The sequence below is a fragment of the Conger conger genome, chromosome 8, assembly GCF_963514075.1.
Source record: "Conger conger chromosome 8, fConCon1.1, whole genome shotgun sequence".
Lineage (NCBI taxonomy): Eukaryota > Metazoa > Chordata > Actinopteri > Anguilliformes > Congridae > Conger > Conger conger.
This window is the reverse complement of record NC_083767.1, coordinates 33,508,056-33,524,921: the sequence shown is the minus strand read 5'-3', so window position 1 is coordinate 33,524,921 and position 16,866 is coordinate 33,508,056. Positions and strand designations below refer to the sequence as shown.

Genomic DNA, 16,866 nt, shown 5'->3' with positions numbered 1-16,866 from the left:
TGTGAATAATTGCATGTGGTGATGAAAGCGGTTATACAAACACATTATAATATTGAACCTACCACCTGTGTATCTACCCAGATCTGCATCAGATCAGAAAGCACCTACATACAGCAAAAAGTCTTAAACATTCAGCAACTGCAAAACACCGTTTTTATTAGTGTATTTTTCCTGGTCACTATTCTACCAAACAATTCTGAATGACAGTTAGTATATACTAAAAAACAAAAAAAACAAACAAACAAAAAAAAGCCTTGTATGTCATGTATGGGAAGAAGAATCAATTGCATACTCAGAACTCAAGTAAAAGGGCAAGCTTTTAATCAGTCAACAGAATGATGGTCAGGGTCATGGCAACATGGGTAAAGAGTATTACAATCAAGTCCTGGCAACGGGTCAGAATCCAAAAACGGGGTACATGTGGAAGTCCAAGGACAGGCAGAGGTTGAAACCTAGATATCAAGAAGCAGGGGCTGGAGTCTGAAGGGCAGAAGATGGGTATGGCAGGATGCTGGGGAACATGCAGAGAATGAGGTCCAAGTTGATACGAGTAGAATCCAGGGAAGGGTAGAGGACCAGTCAGGTGGCAGGATGGCAAACAAAAACAGGCAGAGTAAATGGAACAGTTAGGTAACTCAAATAGGGTTAACTGAGGCCAGAACAACCTGGAAACTGCAAGGAACAAGACAAACTGACACAGAACAACAAAACAGGTATGCTTATAAGCCATTCCAAAGACGAGACAACGAGAAACAGGCTAAACGATTACCAGAGAGGAAATACATACAGTCAGGTCCATAAATATTGGGACATCGACACAATTCTCATCTTTTTGGCTCTATACACCACCACAATGGATTTGAAATGAAACAAAGATGTGCCTTAACTGCAGACTTTCAGCTTTAATTTGAGGGTGTTTACATCCAAATCAGGTGAATGGTGTAGGAATTACAACAGTTTGTATATGTGCCTCCCATTTTTTAAGGGACCAAAAGTAATGGGACAAACTAACAATCATAAATCAGACTTTCACTTTTTAATACTTGGTTGCAAATCTTTTGCAGTCAATTACAGCCTGAAGTCTGCAATGCATAGACATCACCAGACGTTGGGTTCCATCCCTGGTGATGCTCTGCCAGGCCTCTACTGCAACTGTCTTCAGTTCCTGCTTGTTCTTGGGGCATTTTGCCTTCAGTTTTGTCTTCAGCAAGTGAAATGCATGTTCAATCGGATTCAGGTCAGGTGATTGACTTGGCCATTGCATAACATTCCACTTCTTTGCCTTAAAAAACGATTTGGTTGCTTTCGCGGTATGCTTCGGGTCATTGTCCATCTGCATTGTGTAGCGCCATCCAATGAGTTCTGGCTGAATATGAGCAGATAATATTGCCTGAAACACTTCAGAATTCTTCAATAAATACAAGGGAACCAGTTCCATTGGCAGCCATACATGCCCACACCATGACACTACCACCACCATGCTTCACTGATGAGGTGGTATGTTTTGGATCATGAGCAGTTCCTTTCTTTCTCCATACTCTTCTCTTCCCATCATTCTGGTACAAATTGATATGTGTCTCATCTGTCCATAGGATGTTGTTCCAGAACTGTAAAGGCTTTTTTAGATGTTGTTTGGCAAACTCTAATCTGGTCTTCCTGATTTTGAGGCTCACCAATGGTGGTGAACCCTCTGTATTCACTCTGGTGAAGTCTTCTCTTGATTGTTGACTTTGACACACATACACCTACCTCCTGGAGAGTGTTCTTGATCTGGCCAACTGTTGTGAAGGGGTTTTTCTTCACCAGGGAAAGAATTCTTCTGTCATCCACCACAGTTGTTTTCCGTGGTCTTCCGGGTCTTTTGGTGTTGCTGAGCTCACCGGTCTGTTCTTTCTTTTTAAGAATGTTCCAAACAGTTGATTTGGCCACACCTAATGTTTTTGCTATCTCTCTGATGGGTTTGTTTTGGTTTTTCAGCCGAATGATGGCTTGCTTCACTGATAGTGACAGCTCTTTGGATCTCATTTTGTGAGTTGACAGCAACAGATTCCAAATGCAAATAGCACACTTGAAATGAACTCTAGACCTTTTATCTGCTCCTTGTAAATTAGATAATGAGGGAATAACACACACCTGGCCATTGAACAGCTGAGCAGCCAATTGTCCCATTACTTTTGGTCCCTTAAAAAGTGGGAGGCAGTTATAGAAACTGTTGTAATTCCTACACCGTTCACCTGATTTGTAAAGTCTGCAGTTAAAGCATATCTTGTTTGTTTCATTTCAAATCCATTGTGGTGGTGTATAGAGCCAAAAAGAGGAGAATTGTGCCGATGTCCCAATATTTATGGACCTGACTGTATATGGTGTGTGGGGCAGAGACATGAAACAGGGAAAACGAGGAAACATGGAACAGAGCATGATCACAGAGAACACAGAAATGGGGAAACAAGGAAAAGAACTAAGACAAAGACACAGGACGTGATGAAGAAAACAGGAAACAGAACATGGAACTAAGAAATACATAAAACAGGGAAATTAAGAGATGATAAGACGAAGGGACGGAACTTGATATTGTATGCACGCAACAACCAGTTATTATAAGTTATGTGATTGCATTGCTTTTCATTCGTGACTAAAGTAAATGTAAAATATAAAATTGTTCACTTTGCTTATGGCAGTGCTGTTTATCCAGACAGGTAAACTGGATGCTTGGATGCCACCTATAAATATCATGCCATCTGTAATGCCACTCTTGTCCTTCCATGGTCCCAATGGTGCCGGCCGATGTCACTGGGGGTGATATTGCTGTTATATTCTAGATGTTTGAGTGAGACTGTTATACTGTTATATAATTATATAATCATATTGTAGTACATTTTCAGTTGAAAGTTGAATGTTTCTAGGATAACCAGTAATTTGTTTTTGTAATCTTTTAGCCTGCATAATAATAAATTGCCTCCTTAAGGCATAATGTTCATTCATTATTGCATATCAGTTAGCTAAAATAAAAATAACCATGGATAAATGCATTTGCATTTAATTAAAAAGAACTGTGAAATGTGGGCAGTGAAAAACCCACAATGGTCACAGCTACAACATATAATTAATTTTCTCCAAACCACTCCAACTGCTGCCCCACAAATTGATTAAGCTGTGAATCATTGATTTGACTGTTTACATGATTTAGGGGATTATTTTAGCAATTAAAGCACATTGTGTCCAAACACAAGCTACTGTAGGCCTAACTATGCAAACAATTAGGCTATAGAACAATTGTCCCATATTTGCATCCTCAGAGTTTTAATCAGTAACGATTCTATAATGCACTGTAGGGCAAATGATTTATTTAGAAAGGTGTTACCTTTCTTGCTTGATTACATGATTTGACTCGTTATACCTGTTTGTTCAATCTAAAGCTACTAATCAAATCAAGCATTGTGTTAAATTAACTATTTATCAGGATACTGCTGTACAAAAACAGCGTCGGGTTCAGGGTTCTCCTCTGACCGGTATTAAAGCCCTGTTCTTGAACACGACAGGCACTAAGACTGTGAATAATTCCGCTTGGCGATACAAAGAGGCGTTTTTCCATTGTCACACGACAGGAGCGACGCTATGCGCTCCATTCAATACGCGAAGGCTGACGGAGTTGCTTCCTGTCCTATATTGAAGTCGGTCGAGCCTTACATATGGAAATCAGAAAGCCTTACGATTTAACTTTGCCAATGGAGTAAACGTCATGAGATGTCACTAAAGAACTAGACAGACGCAATGGAACAACAATCTTTACAATAATTTTTACAACAAAAAAAACCCACATTTTTTTATATCGCGAATGTCCAGGAATGGAAATTAATGGGGATCTCGGCTCCGAAGAAGTTGATTTCATTTCTGAGCCCAACCTTGAAACGAGGAAACTTATGGGAGGCTTCAAAGTGTATAAGAGGAGGTGGTTCATTTTGTCGGTTGTCTGCATGCTGAATTCTTCGAATGCAGTGGTATGTAGTCTGCGTTTTACACCGATCATCTTTCGAGTTACATTGAGTACAATGAGCAAGCAAGCTGAATAATAACTCACCACCATGGTTACATTACAAGGGCGTGTATGACTTGTATGTTTGTAATGCGTCTCCTTTGGTGAGTGTACCGCCGGTTGTTGCCTATCCTTTAGCTATAATGTACAAAGTAGGCTACTGTTGAGCTAATTTACCGCAGTGGAATCCCACAGAGAACAGCATAATACCCGTATCATTTAAAAAAGATAATAATAATAATAAAATTATTATTTATTTATTATATTATTTATATATTATTATTAAATTATAAGTTATTAAATAATAACTAGTGTAATTAGGAACATGATTGGATTGAGACCTTTGCAAACTTTTTAACCAGTGTGACCCGAGTCACACAACAAGAAGAAGCCACAAGCGGAGGTGCCGCCCACAAACATCGCTATGAATGCAATCCGGTTTGAGGTCTTGCACAGTGCCATGTGTTTAGGTTTGTTTATTTGTGTGTGAACCTCCACGCTTGAAGGCCTACGTGTGAATGGTTTGAGGGGAGTCGAAAAAAAAAGCCCTTTTTTTTTTATAAAACAGCATTCATACCCAGAAACAATATTTAGTAATAAAAAAAACCCTCTTCTTTTTGTTATAATTAATATTTATTTTAACGCATCTCATTGCAGAAATTGTAAATATAACACCGCACAGAAATGAAAAAGTAGAATATGCGGCTGAATGGCGGTCTTGCTTACCAATTCAAAAGAATTGGGTTGAGGGGCATTATTAGTCAGAGTAAGGTAAGCTTAACAGTGTGTGGAATAGCTTGCCAGGCAGTTTAGTAGAAGCAGAGACTTTTTAACCAGTGTGACCCGAGTCACACAACAAGTAGAAGCCACAAGCGGAGGTGCCGCCCACAAACATCGCTATGAATGCAATCCGGTTTGAGGTCTTGCACAGTGCCATGTGTTTAGGTTTGTTTATTTGTGTGTGAACCTCCACGCTTGAAGGCCTACGTGTGAATGGTTTGAGGGGAGTCGAAAAAAAAGCCCTTTTTTTTAAAATAAAACAGCATTCATACCCAGAAACAATATTTAGTAGTAAAAAAAACCCTCTTCTTTTTGTTATAATTAATATTTATTTTAACGCATCTCATTGCAGAAATTGTAAATATAACACCGCACAGAAATGAAAAAGTAGAATATGCGGCTGAATGGCGGTCTTGCTTACCAATTCAAAAGAATTGGGTTGAGGGGCATTATTAGTCAGAGTAAGGTAAGCTTAACAGTGTGTGGAATAGCTTGCCAGGCAGTTTAGTAGAAGCAGAGAGTGATGGATGTTTGATGATAAAAAGTGAATGAAAGACACTCTAGTGTGTAGATAAATGCTGAGTGATAGATACTGTAGTTTGTAAGTAAATGGTGAGTGGTAGTCTAGTTTGTACTTTAATGTAGGGTGTGGATGGACTGAATGGCCTGCTGTCATCATTGCATGTTTTTATATCTGTTTCAAAGTATGACACAGACACACACACACAGACACACGTACACATGCAAATCTCTCTTGAAAATTACCCCTGGGAGGAGAGTTTGCACAGCTCATGTGATCGGTATAAGTACCTGTGATTATGTATTATGCAACACAGCTGGAGAACATTCAGACAGACCCTACCCCACCCACCAATCATGTAAAGAATTGAATGTGCCCTCAACACCAGAAAAGCAGTGTGTCTTTTATAGAACCTGCAATGTCAACTTGGTTAAAGTTTAGTGTCGACTACTCCAGGCCTCTTTGGACTGGAACAGCTGACCATTTAAGACACAGAAAAACGAAAGGGCTGGGTTAGTTTTGGGTCCAAAAAGCAGCCGTTGTTTGTTCATATTCATGGCTTTTGTAGAGCTGTTTTGCTTTTTAGGCGCCGGGACCAAAACACTGTGACTCTTGTGATTGTACTGTACATTTGCTTGTTTGCTTCTTCTTTTAGAAATTGGTTTTGTTTTTCCTTCGGACCTTTGTCCTTCCTTCTCAGGCCCGGTGTAGGTTTGTAATGGTGTCAGTGGAGCAGTGAATGAGTGGAGAGGCGGGTCTTGGGAAAACTATGACTGTGTTCGAAACCGCATACTAGCAAACTACTCGGCTAATTTTCATTGAAATCTTGTACAAGTAGTATGCTAAGTGCGCGGTTTCGAACACCGTCTGTGTAATTCTCACAAATTCTATCCAGCAAAATGCAGTACATGAGTCCTCCACAACCAGGCAGGGAGGATTTGTTTAGATTAATTTAATTCCTTTGAGCCAGCCGCACAGTCTAACGTCCAACTCTTCACATTGTTGAATCTCTGTTTTGTTGTTATTAACCTACAGCTTGCAAACAGTTTATTTTATCTGGTTGTCACAGCCCAAAGGTATTTTGGCAGTGAAACTTTTATGCTTTGAAATGCAATTCTTCATATAAGCAGATTGCCATTTCCAAGAAACCATCAGGGAATTGGCTATACAGTATGCAGTTTATCAGCTTTTTTCCACATTCATGCTAAAGCAGATGAACAATTGACCTTTGTTCCCACTGGAATAAACACTGGGAGACTAGCTTGTGTTTTCCCAGGCCAGTGGTACTGCAGCGTACTGAGTGGTGACAGATAGACACTGAGCATGTCCAGACCCGCCCTCACCATGTTGTGCTTCTATGACATCACACACTTTCCCCTAGCTCAGATGAGGAAGAGGGGTGGTTTCGTTCCCTATGTGGTCACATGAGCTCACTTTATCACATGATGCTTAGCTGTCATCCTCCCCTTCCCACTTGCAGAAAAGTGCTGAGTGCTGTCCAGCAGAACTTTGACTCACAGTCAGTGTTTGGAACATGCCGTAGAACAACAAATTCATATGAAAACATGGGGGGGAGCTCCCTGTCTCTCCCCAAATCTATGCATATGACCAATAAATAATTTTTCCTTTCTTTATTTAAAGTTCATTTTAATATTTATTTTTAGGGAAAATGCGTTCATCAAAGCTAATTGCCAAATTGACTAAAAACAACTGCACATTAGATTCCTTGCAGTCTGCTTTAAACCTCATGCTGCATACCTGCCCTATATTAGCACGGCTGTGATTTGTTTATTTATTTTATTTTATTTTCAGGTGATTTAGCTCACACTCGACCCAGGTTCCTCATTGCATGGCATGAGATTATAACCCTGTCCCTTTTGTTTGAGATTAACCTGTCCACCTTCTGTGTGAGATTAACCCCTCTCCCTTCTTTTTCCACCCCAGCTATGGCTGAGTTTTGCTCCAGTGGCAGATCAGACGGCCAGGTATCTTCGGGCCTCCATGGACCAGGTTAACTGGCTGTCCCTGGTCTACATGGTGGTGGCTGTGCCCTTTTGTTTTGTCACCACGTGGATGTTGGACACCCTGGGACTCCGGATCTCGGTGAGTATGGGGGGCTTGGGCAGGAGGTATGGGTCCAGCTCCTAAGATGATGCACATTTGTCCCCAGGTAAACAGAGTTACTGGTTCAAATCCTAAGCCAATGCATATTTTTCCATGGGTGAACTGTTGTCTGCTTTGCCAAAGGTTAGTCAGCGATGATATTTGTATTTCTCATCTGATTAATTATTTATTTATATTTTTCACTTAAAAACCAGAAACCAATTCAGACCCAAGAAAGGCAAGTTTACTTTACACCCAGCAGCTATAAATTATTGATTAACTGCTGAGCAACAACAAAACCCAGCAGGCCTTGTAGCTCTGATCAGGGCTTCAGACCCCTGTCGCACCCTGGGTGTCTCCCAGTACAGAAAAACCTGTCTCCTTCTCCTATCTGGAAGTATGGGAGAGGAGATGAGTGGTGGAAAAAGGAGGATGCATTCAGTGCTGTCAGTCAGTGTTACTCTCTGGGTTTGGGTGCTGTCAGTCAGTGTTACTCTCCGGCTTTGGGTGCTGTCAGTCTGTGTGTACTGCCTGGCTTTGGGTACTGTCAGTCAGTGTTACTCTCTGGCTTTGGGTGCTGTCAGTCTGTGTTACTCTCTGGCTTTGGGTGCTGTCAGTCTGTGTTACTCTCTGGCTTTGGGTGCTGTCAGTCAGTGTTACTCTCTGGCTTTGGGTGCTGTCAGTCTGTGTTACTCTCTGGCTTTGGGTGCTGTCAGTCAGTGTTACTCACTGGCTTTGGGTGCTGTCAGTCTGTGTTACTCTCTGGCTTTGGGTGCTGTCAGTCTGTGTTACTCACTGGCTTTGGGTGCTGTCAGTCAGTGTTACTCTCTGGCTTTGGGTGCTGTCAGTCTGTGTTACTCACTGGCTTTGGGTGCTGTCAGTCTGTGTTACTCTCTGGCTTTGGGTGCTGTCAGTCAGTGTTACTCTCTGGCTGTGGGTGGGTGTCTGCCTGGCTGTCTGCCACACAAAATAACCATGCAGAGATCCCACCATCACCAACTGCCTGACTGACAGAGAGTTAGAAGGCTGTAATTATGCCCGTCTGCTCCTCAGCATGAGAGCGAGCGTTCAGCTGCTGTGTCTGCCCGTAAGCATGATGATCCTGAACTCTATAAAATCACATTCCCTCCCCCGCATTGTTTTCCTGCTTTTTCACACCGCACAGCAGTCATAAACCTGTATGGTTGATCCTCCCTTTGGTTGGTTGTCAAAGGCTTGTTACTTTAGGAAAAATTGGCTTTCTTCTGTTCTAGGAAATGCAACAGCAAATGAACCAAAACAAAAAAGTGGATCATGAATTTGTTTCCTGTTCTGTTTTGGTACAAATACTGTCAAAATTACATGATTGCACATTGAAATTAATTGGTATGAAGTGGAAACTAATAAACATGCAGCCATTTCATTCTTTTAGACCACAGTTTAATTCCTCCATATTTGCTCACTGCCCAGCCATTTTGTATGTAGTTTCAGAAGTCACTCTGGATAAGATAATTTGCTGAATGACTGTTCTGTTAAAAAGAGGGATATGCTGGCATTCTGGGTGATGGTGTCATGTTTCTTCCCCTGCTGACCCCGGCTTTGATTAAGGGTGGTTAATCTATGCCCTCAGAGTGGTGTCTTGGCACATCTCCCTTAGTGATCCAGTGCAGTGCAGGAAGTGTGCTGCAATACAGGACGTGGGTCCCGTGTCAGGAGGAAGTGATATGATCTCAGGGCCTTAATGGCCCTTTAATCCACGGATTACTTTGGGGTGGGGGGGGTTAGGATGGTAGTGCATGGTGTGTAGCAGTAGCGCTCATGCTGGACAGCTGAGGTAATTTTAATGGGTTCTGTTTCACCTTAATATTAACAATTAATATTAAGTGTGACCAGCTGCTTTAATTGATGAATGAAATGGAACCACAAACCAGTGGCTTTCGAGGACCTCCGCTCTGACCAGCCCTGTGGCTTTCGAGGACCTGGGTTGGGAACCTCTGCTCTATAGTAACCAGATGAATTCCCTCATTCTCTATACTTCCTGTTAGTTCTAGTTTTCCTGCTGTATTATGGTTTATGAAAATTCACAAAGAGGCAACGCCCGAGGGCAGAACCTCCAGTGTCCTGTTCCGTTATTTTCATAAGAAGAAACAAATTATAACCAAATCAAACAATATTGCTTAAAACCCACCAAACCAGTCTTAGATTGTGATTGTGAACTTTTACTGCATTCAACTGTAATGAGGTGTGTGCCATAGTTCTTGAATGCGCTATGTTAGTATGGCCTTTTGCCCTGTGGTTAGACTATCTGTGGTAGTATGGCTGCTGTCCATCTGGCTTGATTGTCGGATTTATGGTAGTATTGCCATCTAGTTGGGCTGTAGTATCAATGGTAGTTTGGCTGCTGACTATCTGGCTGGTCTATAGTGTCTATGGTTCTCTCTGTGTCTGGGCCTACAGCTGATCCTGGGGTCCTGGCTCAACATGGTGGGGAGCGGCCTACGTTTCCTCAGCATCTTGAGCAGCCTGCCGCCGTCTGTGCGCTACTTCCCCCTGCTGATGGGAGGCCAGACGCTGTGCGCCCTGGCGCAGACCTTCATCATCTTTTCCCCCACCAAGCTGGCTGCGCTCTGGTTCCCCCAGCACCAGAGGGCCACCGCCAATATGATCGCCTCCATGTGTGAGTCATGGTTCTGGGGAAGGGGTCAGAGAATCGGGGGCGGGGGGTGTTCAGGGCTCGGGATGCACTTTGTTGTACGTCACTCTGGATAAGAGCGTCTGCCAAATGCCAATAATGTAATGGAAATGTAATGTAATGTAATGGGGGGGACCCAATTGAAGGCAATGCAAGTGTCAAGTGTGTGTCGCCCTGTGGGGCTGCCAGCCAAATACTGTGGGCCCATCTGCCCAGTGGAACAGAGTCTTAGCAGATACCAAACTATCCACACACTGGAACAGTGCCTTAATGAATACCACACTGTGGGGCCCATACACATACCTAATGCCTAAACAGATACCAGACCATGGGGCCCATCTACACACTGAAACAGTGCCTTAACAGATACCAGACTGTAGGACCCATACACACACTTGAACACATGAGATGAGCCATTTTTGTTTTCTATCAACTGTAACAAAATAGACCATTTTTTTGCAGCAAACCCGATTGGAATTCTCTTGGCAAACCTCTTCTCTCCGATGATCGTCGGACAGGACATGAACATTCCTCTGATGGTGAGGGTGTGGCTTGTATGTTCTAGACAAACGTATTCTCTGCACTGTGATCTTTCCAAACTCACCCCTCTCTGCTCTTCGCTTCCCTACCTGAACCTGAAGTTGGGGATCTACACCATCCCACCAGTTGTAGCCTGTATCCTAGCAACACTGGGGATCCGTGAGAGTGTTCCGCCGTGTCCTCCCTCCGCCAGCGCGGAGAGCTCAAACTCAGAGCCGTTTCTGCAGGGCATCAAGCTGGTGAGTACTGAGTAGTCTGGAGTCTCCATCTGAGTCTAGATTACTCCAGAACAGACAACCACCAACCAGATCCTTGTCCTGCAATCTTAATTTTCCATGTGTGTGTGTGTGTGTGTGTGTGTGTGTGTAATACTGCACATTATTATAATGTTGTGGAATCCTGCAAGTGTCCATTATTTTGTACTGTGTGTCTCTATTGTATATGTCCTTCATTGTCACTTTGGTATGTGGACATGGGTGGCCTCCCCACCCATGACTAATTTCCTGAGGCCCTATTTAATATTGTTAAAATGTACCTTTGTTCAGTTCATAACTAATTAAATACATTACACTCCATCTCTCTCCTCTCCCCCCACTGTTTCCCTATCTCTCTTTATCTGTAGCTGTTGATGAACAGAGCATATATGATTCTCCTGCTGTGTGTAGGAGCCGGAATAGCCCTGTTCACCTGCTTCTCTACCGTGCTGGAGCAGATCCTCTGTGTTAAAGGATACAGTGACGTAAGGAACTCCTGACTCCTCCAATGCACACACACACACACACACACACACACACCCACACGTCCACACACTCATTGAAAATTCTGACACACTTCCAGTCAAATATTGCTAAAACAAAAAAAAAGTGTGGATACAGTCACTACATTTTACATTTGGAATGATGTAGGTTCTTCCTGCAGTCTGTAAAGGTAGACTTTTGCACTTTTTTCATCAGGCCAGAGCACATTGACTCTAAGGTCTGAAAAGTTGACCTTTTTATCGTAATTTTTTTGTCCAATCTCCCCCACCTCATGTGAAAAAGTACGATAAGATTCATGCTTTGCTACCAGTCCTCCTCCCACCTGGGGGTCACCTTGGTTACGCACTGATGTTGCTATGGCGGCTGTCTGCGTATTTTCCTCTGCGGTGTAGGCATAATGTCTTTGGATTAACAAAACATTCCTCAGCCTGTTACTCTTGAATAACACGTTTGTCAGATTTAGCAAACTCAGTTTGTTATTCAGCAAACTATGCACATTGCTTCGGACTTAACAGATGTAACAGATTACTGATAATGCAACATCAATGGCGGTTTAGAAAGAGCAACTTCTCGGACTCTCCTACCGTAATATATTCCACACACACACGTACATGCATGTATATACAGTAATCACATGTGCATACACACATCAATAATTTATTTAATTAACAAATAAAATCTCTTTTTAAGATATTTGCGTAATCGCGTGATGAAAAGTCATGCAACGTGAACATGCTGAAGTTGTTCTTCATGGCATGTTCCTAACAGTGTAGTTCTTGGATGGTAAATCATCCTTCCGTAGATGTAAGAGGTATAATTAGGAACAATTAGCAGCTCGTTACAGTTTAGGGGATGTAATTATGGTTGAAATGGAAACCAACATGCCGGAGTTTGGGGTGGGGCAGTTCCAAGTTTGCTCACCCCTGCTCTAGACTTCCCAAGACCCAGTTCCTGTCCCATTCCAGGGCTTTGCAGGGATTTGCGGAGCACTCTTCATCCTGTTTGGGGTGATTGGTGCCGCCTTTCTGGGGTTCTACGTTGACCGGACCAAGAAGTTCATCGAGGCCACCAAGATATGCATGTCCCTATGTTCGTTGGCCTGCATCGCCCTGGCAGTGGTGAGCCCTCATCTGCACCAGGCCTTTCCCATGACGCACCACACAAAGGATTTATAAATGAAATTAATTATTTAATTGACGCCAAGGGCATTTCACACAGTGTGTTTACACAGTTGCCTTACATTTGTAAATGTTTGTTTCGGGTGAAACTCAATTAGGAGAAGTCCTCATTTTTCCTCCAAAAATGTATCTGAATGGTAAACAGTAAACGGTTGGAATTTATATATCCAAAGCACTTCACATTTGATGCTTCTCATTCACCAATTCTTACACACACTCGCACACCAACAGCGATTGGCTGCTATGCAAGGCACCAACCAGCTCGTCGGGAGCATTTGGGGGTTATATGTCTTGCTCAGGGACACTTCAACACACCTAGGGCGGGATCGAACCGGCAGCCCTCCCGACTGCCAGATGACAGCTCTGCCTGAGCCAATGTCGCCCTCTCTGGTTAACTCGTTAATGTTCCTTGGTGAAATGACCCTGCTGAGTTGTATGATGAGATACATGCATGGCCACAGTGTTATTCATCTCACCTCTTCTTCCAGGTGTCTCAGCTAAGCGACCAGAAAGCCGCGGTGGCCAGCCTGTGCTCGCTCTTTGGATTTTTCGGGTTTGCGATGTACCCCGTCGCCATGGAGCTGTCAGTGGAGAGTTCTTATCCCGTGGGAGAGGCATCTTCCTCCGGCTTCCTCTTCATCTCTGGGTATGTGCTGCTATGGTAACGGTTTCAGGTGCACTTCAGCATTTAAGTGTGTCATTTCAGTCAGTGTCTAGCTGAAGTGGTCACACACCTGGTCTCAAAGGCCTAAATTGCCCTGTGATTGAAAATAAGTCACAAACCAGCAGACCCTGTGACTCTCCAGGACTCTAGACCAGGGGTACCGTGGGGCTAATGCTTTTAACCAAAGTGAGCAATCCCCCCTGGAGCAATGCGGGGTTAAGGGCCTTGCTTGAGGGCCCAACAGTTGTGCAGATCTTATTGTGGCTACACCAGGGCTTGAACCACCAAACTTCCGGGTCCCAGTCATGTACCTTAGCCACTAGTCATGTCAATCAATATGAATCAATATGAAAAAAGAATAGTGTTGCTCATTGGTGAATTTAGTGAGTTATCTGCAAGCATTGTACCGTAGTCTGCACAGACACCAAAATGTTTCATTGGCCTCCGGTCTCTCTGCTACCCTAACGTTTATTTTTAATCATTGGGCTCCATAGGCAGATCCAATCCATTGTCTACATGGTGATTCTCCAGGCGCTTACGCAGCCAATAGCAGACTCCCCTGTCTCCACGTGTGCTGCTGAAGGAGGCGTGTCCTTGAGCTGGAGAGGTAAACCTGATCTCGGCATACCAGCTGCCTTCATGTGCTCCTGATTTAAACACAAAGCTGGTATAAACCTTTACAAGCACTGTGTGTGCGCCCAGACCAGCATGCTTCTGTGACCTTATTTGATCCCAATGCCTGACAGTACTGCAGTGGTGAGGGTTTTGCTGTACAGGTGTTTGGTCTCTCTGCAGTGGTAATGATGAGGGTTTTGATGTACAGCTGTTTGGTCTCTGCAGTGGTAATGATGAGGGTTTTGATGTACAGGTGTTTGGGCTCTGCAGTGGTAGTGATGAGGGTTTGATGTACAGCTGTTTGGTCTCTCTGCAGTGGTAGTGATGACGGTTTGATGTACAGCTGTTTGGTCTCTGCAGTGGTAGTGATGAGGGTTTTGATATACAGCTGTTTGGTCTCTGCAGTGGTAGTGATGAGGGTTTTGATGTACAGGCGTTTGGTCTCTCTGCAGTGGTAATGATGAGGGTTTTGATGTACAGCTGTTTGGTCTCTCTGCAGTGGTAGTGATGAGGGTTTTGATGTACAGCTGTTTGGTCTCCCTGCAGTGGTAGTGATGAGGGTTTTGATGTACACCTGTTTGGTCTCTGCAGTGGTAGTGATGAGGGTTTTGATGTACAGGCGTTTGGTCTCTCTGCAGTGGTAATGATGAGGGTTTTGATGTACAGCTGTTTGGTCTCTCTGCAATGGTAGTGATGAGGGTTTTGATGTACAGCTGTTTGGTCTCCCTGCAGTGGTAGTGATGAGGGTTTTGATGTACAGCTGTTTGGTCTCTCTGCAGTGGTAATGATGAGGGTTTTGATGTACAGCTGTTTGGTCTCTCTGCAGTGGTAATGATGGGGGTTTTGATGTACAGCTGTTTGGTCTCTCTGCAGTGGTAGTGATGAGGGTTTTGATGTACGGCTGTGTGTTCTCTCTGCAGTGCCAGTGCTGGTGATGGCCGGTCTTCTCAGCGCAGGAACTTGCGGCTTTGTGCTTTTCTTCCACACCAAGTACCGGAGGCTGGAGGCCGAGGCTGATGCCGTCATCGGCATCAGGGACCGTGACCGTAACGGTCTCTCCTGAGCACATTGCTAAACCTACTCATGTTCTCCCGCATTATCCTTAAGGGATTTATGCATTTTTTAGCCTCCCTCAGGAAAGTAAGCATATTGTCTAATGACCCCTGTGCTGCTAATCGCCCTCTGACTGCACCAGTTAACTTCTGATGCATGTTAGGCCAGTCCAGCGTCCCAGGTTCTCCAAGGTGTCCTGAGGCTGTTAGGACAATCAGCTAATCCAGAGCCCTTTCAATGCAAAAAAGTATGCCTCAACAAGTGTTTTAGTCTTATAATGAAACTTTAAGACTTCAAATCTTACTTGTGAGATTTCCTTACCCCATTGGCAAATCTGGCAAATTAGTAACTTTTTCACCCCATTGGAAATATTTTTTGTCTTATTTAGCAAAAACAAAAGAAAAGAAATAAGGTTTTATAAGACTTAAATACTTGTTAAGATTGACTTTTTTGCAGTGTTGGAAACCCTGAGAGAAAGTCAATACTGAGAGAACTGCTCTCTGTAAAAAGCATAGCCACCAGTGTCTTTGAGCCAGGCAACCATTTCGCCTCAGACCTTTCGCCTGGGCGTGTTCATCTACCTCAATACGGGCAGCCCGTGCCTTCAATAAGCCCATGTCATGAGTGGCGTAACTTTTTAAAATCAAGATATTTATGAAATGAGGTACTAGTTTTGACTATTGAACTAAAACTGTTTCATTGAACATTTTTATCACTGCTAGCCCAATAACATGGACAAGTTCCTCTGTGCTTGGAAGGCAATGCCCTTCACGTGCAGTGACGGCTATTAATTTGTTGCCGAATGTCAATTTTGAGGCTGTTTCTCAGAATTTATTTTTTAATTGTATTTTCTAAAAACTAAAAGGCAAAATCATTTAGGTATAAACAATTAGTAGGCATACTTGGAATTTTATCAAATTTGATCAATTTTGTATGAGTTTTTAATCTTCTGACTAAAATTTTTAATCTTCTCATTAACTAGCTACTCAAAATATAACATTTTCTTATTTGCATCCATTTTACATTTAAAGCCAGAACATTTGTTCAAAATTGTTGCTTTTGGAAAATAGATTAGAAATGACAAGGTTGAAAAAATGCTAGGAACCAAACAAAAAAGTATGAACTTGATTCATTCCAGAGTTGTCATCGTTTCCCCCATATTGTCATCCCTTCCTTCCATGTACACAACCGTGCTTTAAATTGTTTTGTTTTAGAATTTTAATGAATTTATGATATTATTTGTTTAATAAAAGTGCTTTTTCAATATGTGTGTGCTTTCTTCTATGCAACTTTATCAGACAAGATTGCCTAAATACACTGAATGGGAATTTAGTTTAAATGCCGCAAACCATTTGGAGGAGCTACCAAGATTACAAGTATGTGTGCTGAACAAACACATAATATGAACCCAAGATTTTGCTTTTGTCAATGAAGTGATAAAGAACCAAAGTAATTTAGGCAATAATATCATCTGATTTCCCTCAAAAAGAATAAACATAAGCAAATATTAGGATGACTGTGTAGCTGGGAACTCACCATGTGGTAAAATTAAGCTGATAAAAAACTTCTCTTCACACTGAATATTCACACAGGAACTGTGTGTTTACACAGCATACTATAAGTGTCATCACACAAAGAGGCTTTACAGAAACAACAATTATAACAACTATGATATTAATAAATACAGACATGCATACATATTGAAAAACTCCCCAGTAGGAAGAATTGAAAACCGACAAGAAGAAACTTCTCTGAGCAAATAATTCTGAACAAGTACTCGGAGCAAGAATAAGTATGCCCTTTAGCTCCCTCTGCTGGTCAACTTAATTTAAGCCGTGCTTAAGGACAAGCAAGCGGTGGTACATCTTGTTCCATTCTGTTGGCACTGATTTTTAATAACAATCTGAAATATGTTATAATATATTACCTGGACACACTTGATTCTCATTTC

General features: G+C 42.6%; 1 protein-coding gene across 1 annotated transcript; it reads left to right on the top strand.

Moving 5' to 3' along the window:
- The first annotated feature begins 3,552 nt into the window (after positions 1-3,552).
- Positions 3,553-16,179, top strand: slc49a3 (solute carrier family 49 member 3). The gene is made up of 10 exons (XM_061251782.1): positions 3,553-3,998; positions 7,278-7,436; positions 9,873-10,092; positions 10,570-10,646; positions 10,749-10,886; positions 11,270-11,386; positions 12,371-12,523; positions 13,072-13,229; positions 13,742-13,854; positions 14,783-16,179. Exons 1-10 carry the CDS (start codon positions 3,846-3,848, stop codon positions 14,923-14,925), a joined length of 1,431 nt encoding a protein of 476 aa, XP_061107766.1. The 5' UTR covers positions 3,553-3,845; the 3' UTR covers positions 14,926-16,179.
- The last annotated feature ends 687 nt before the right edge of the window (positions 16,180-16,866 follow it).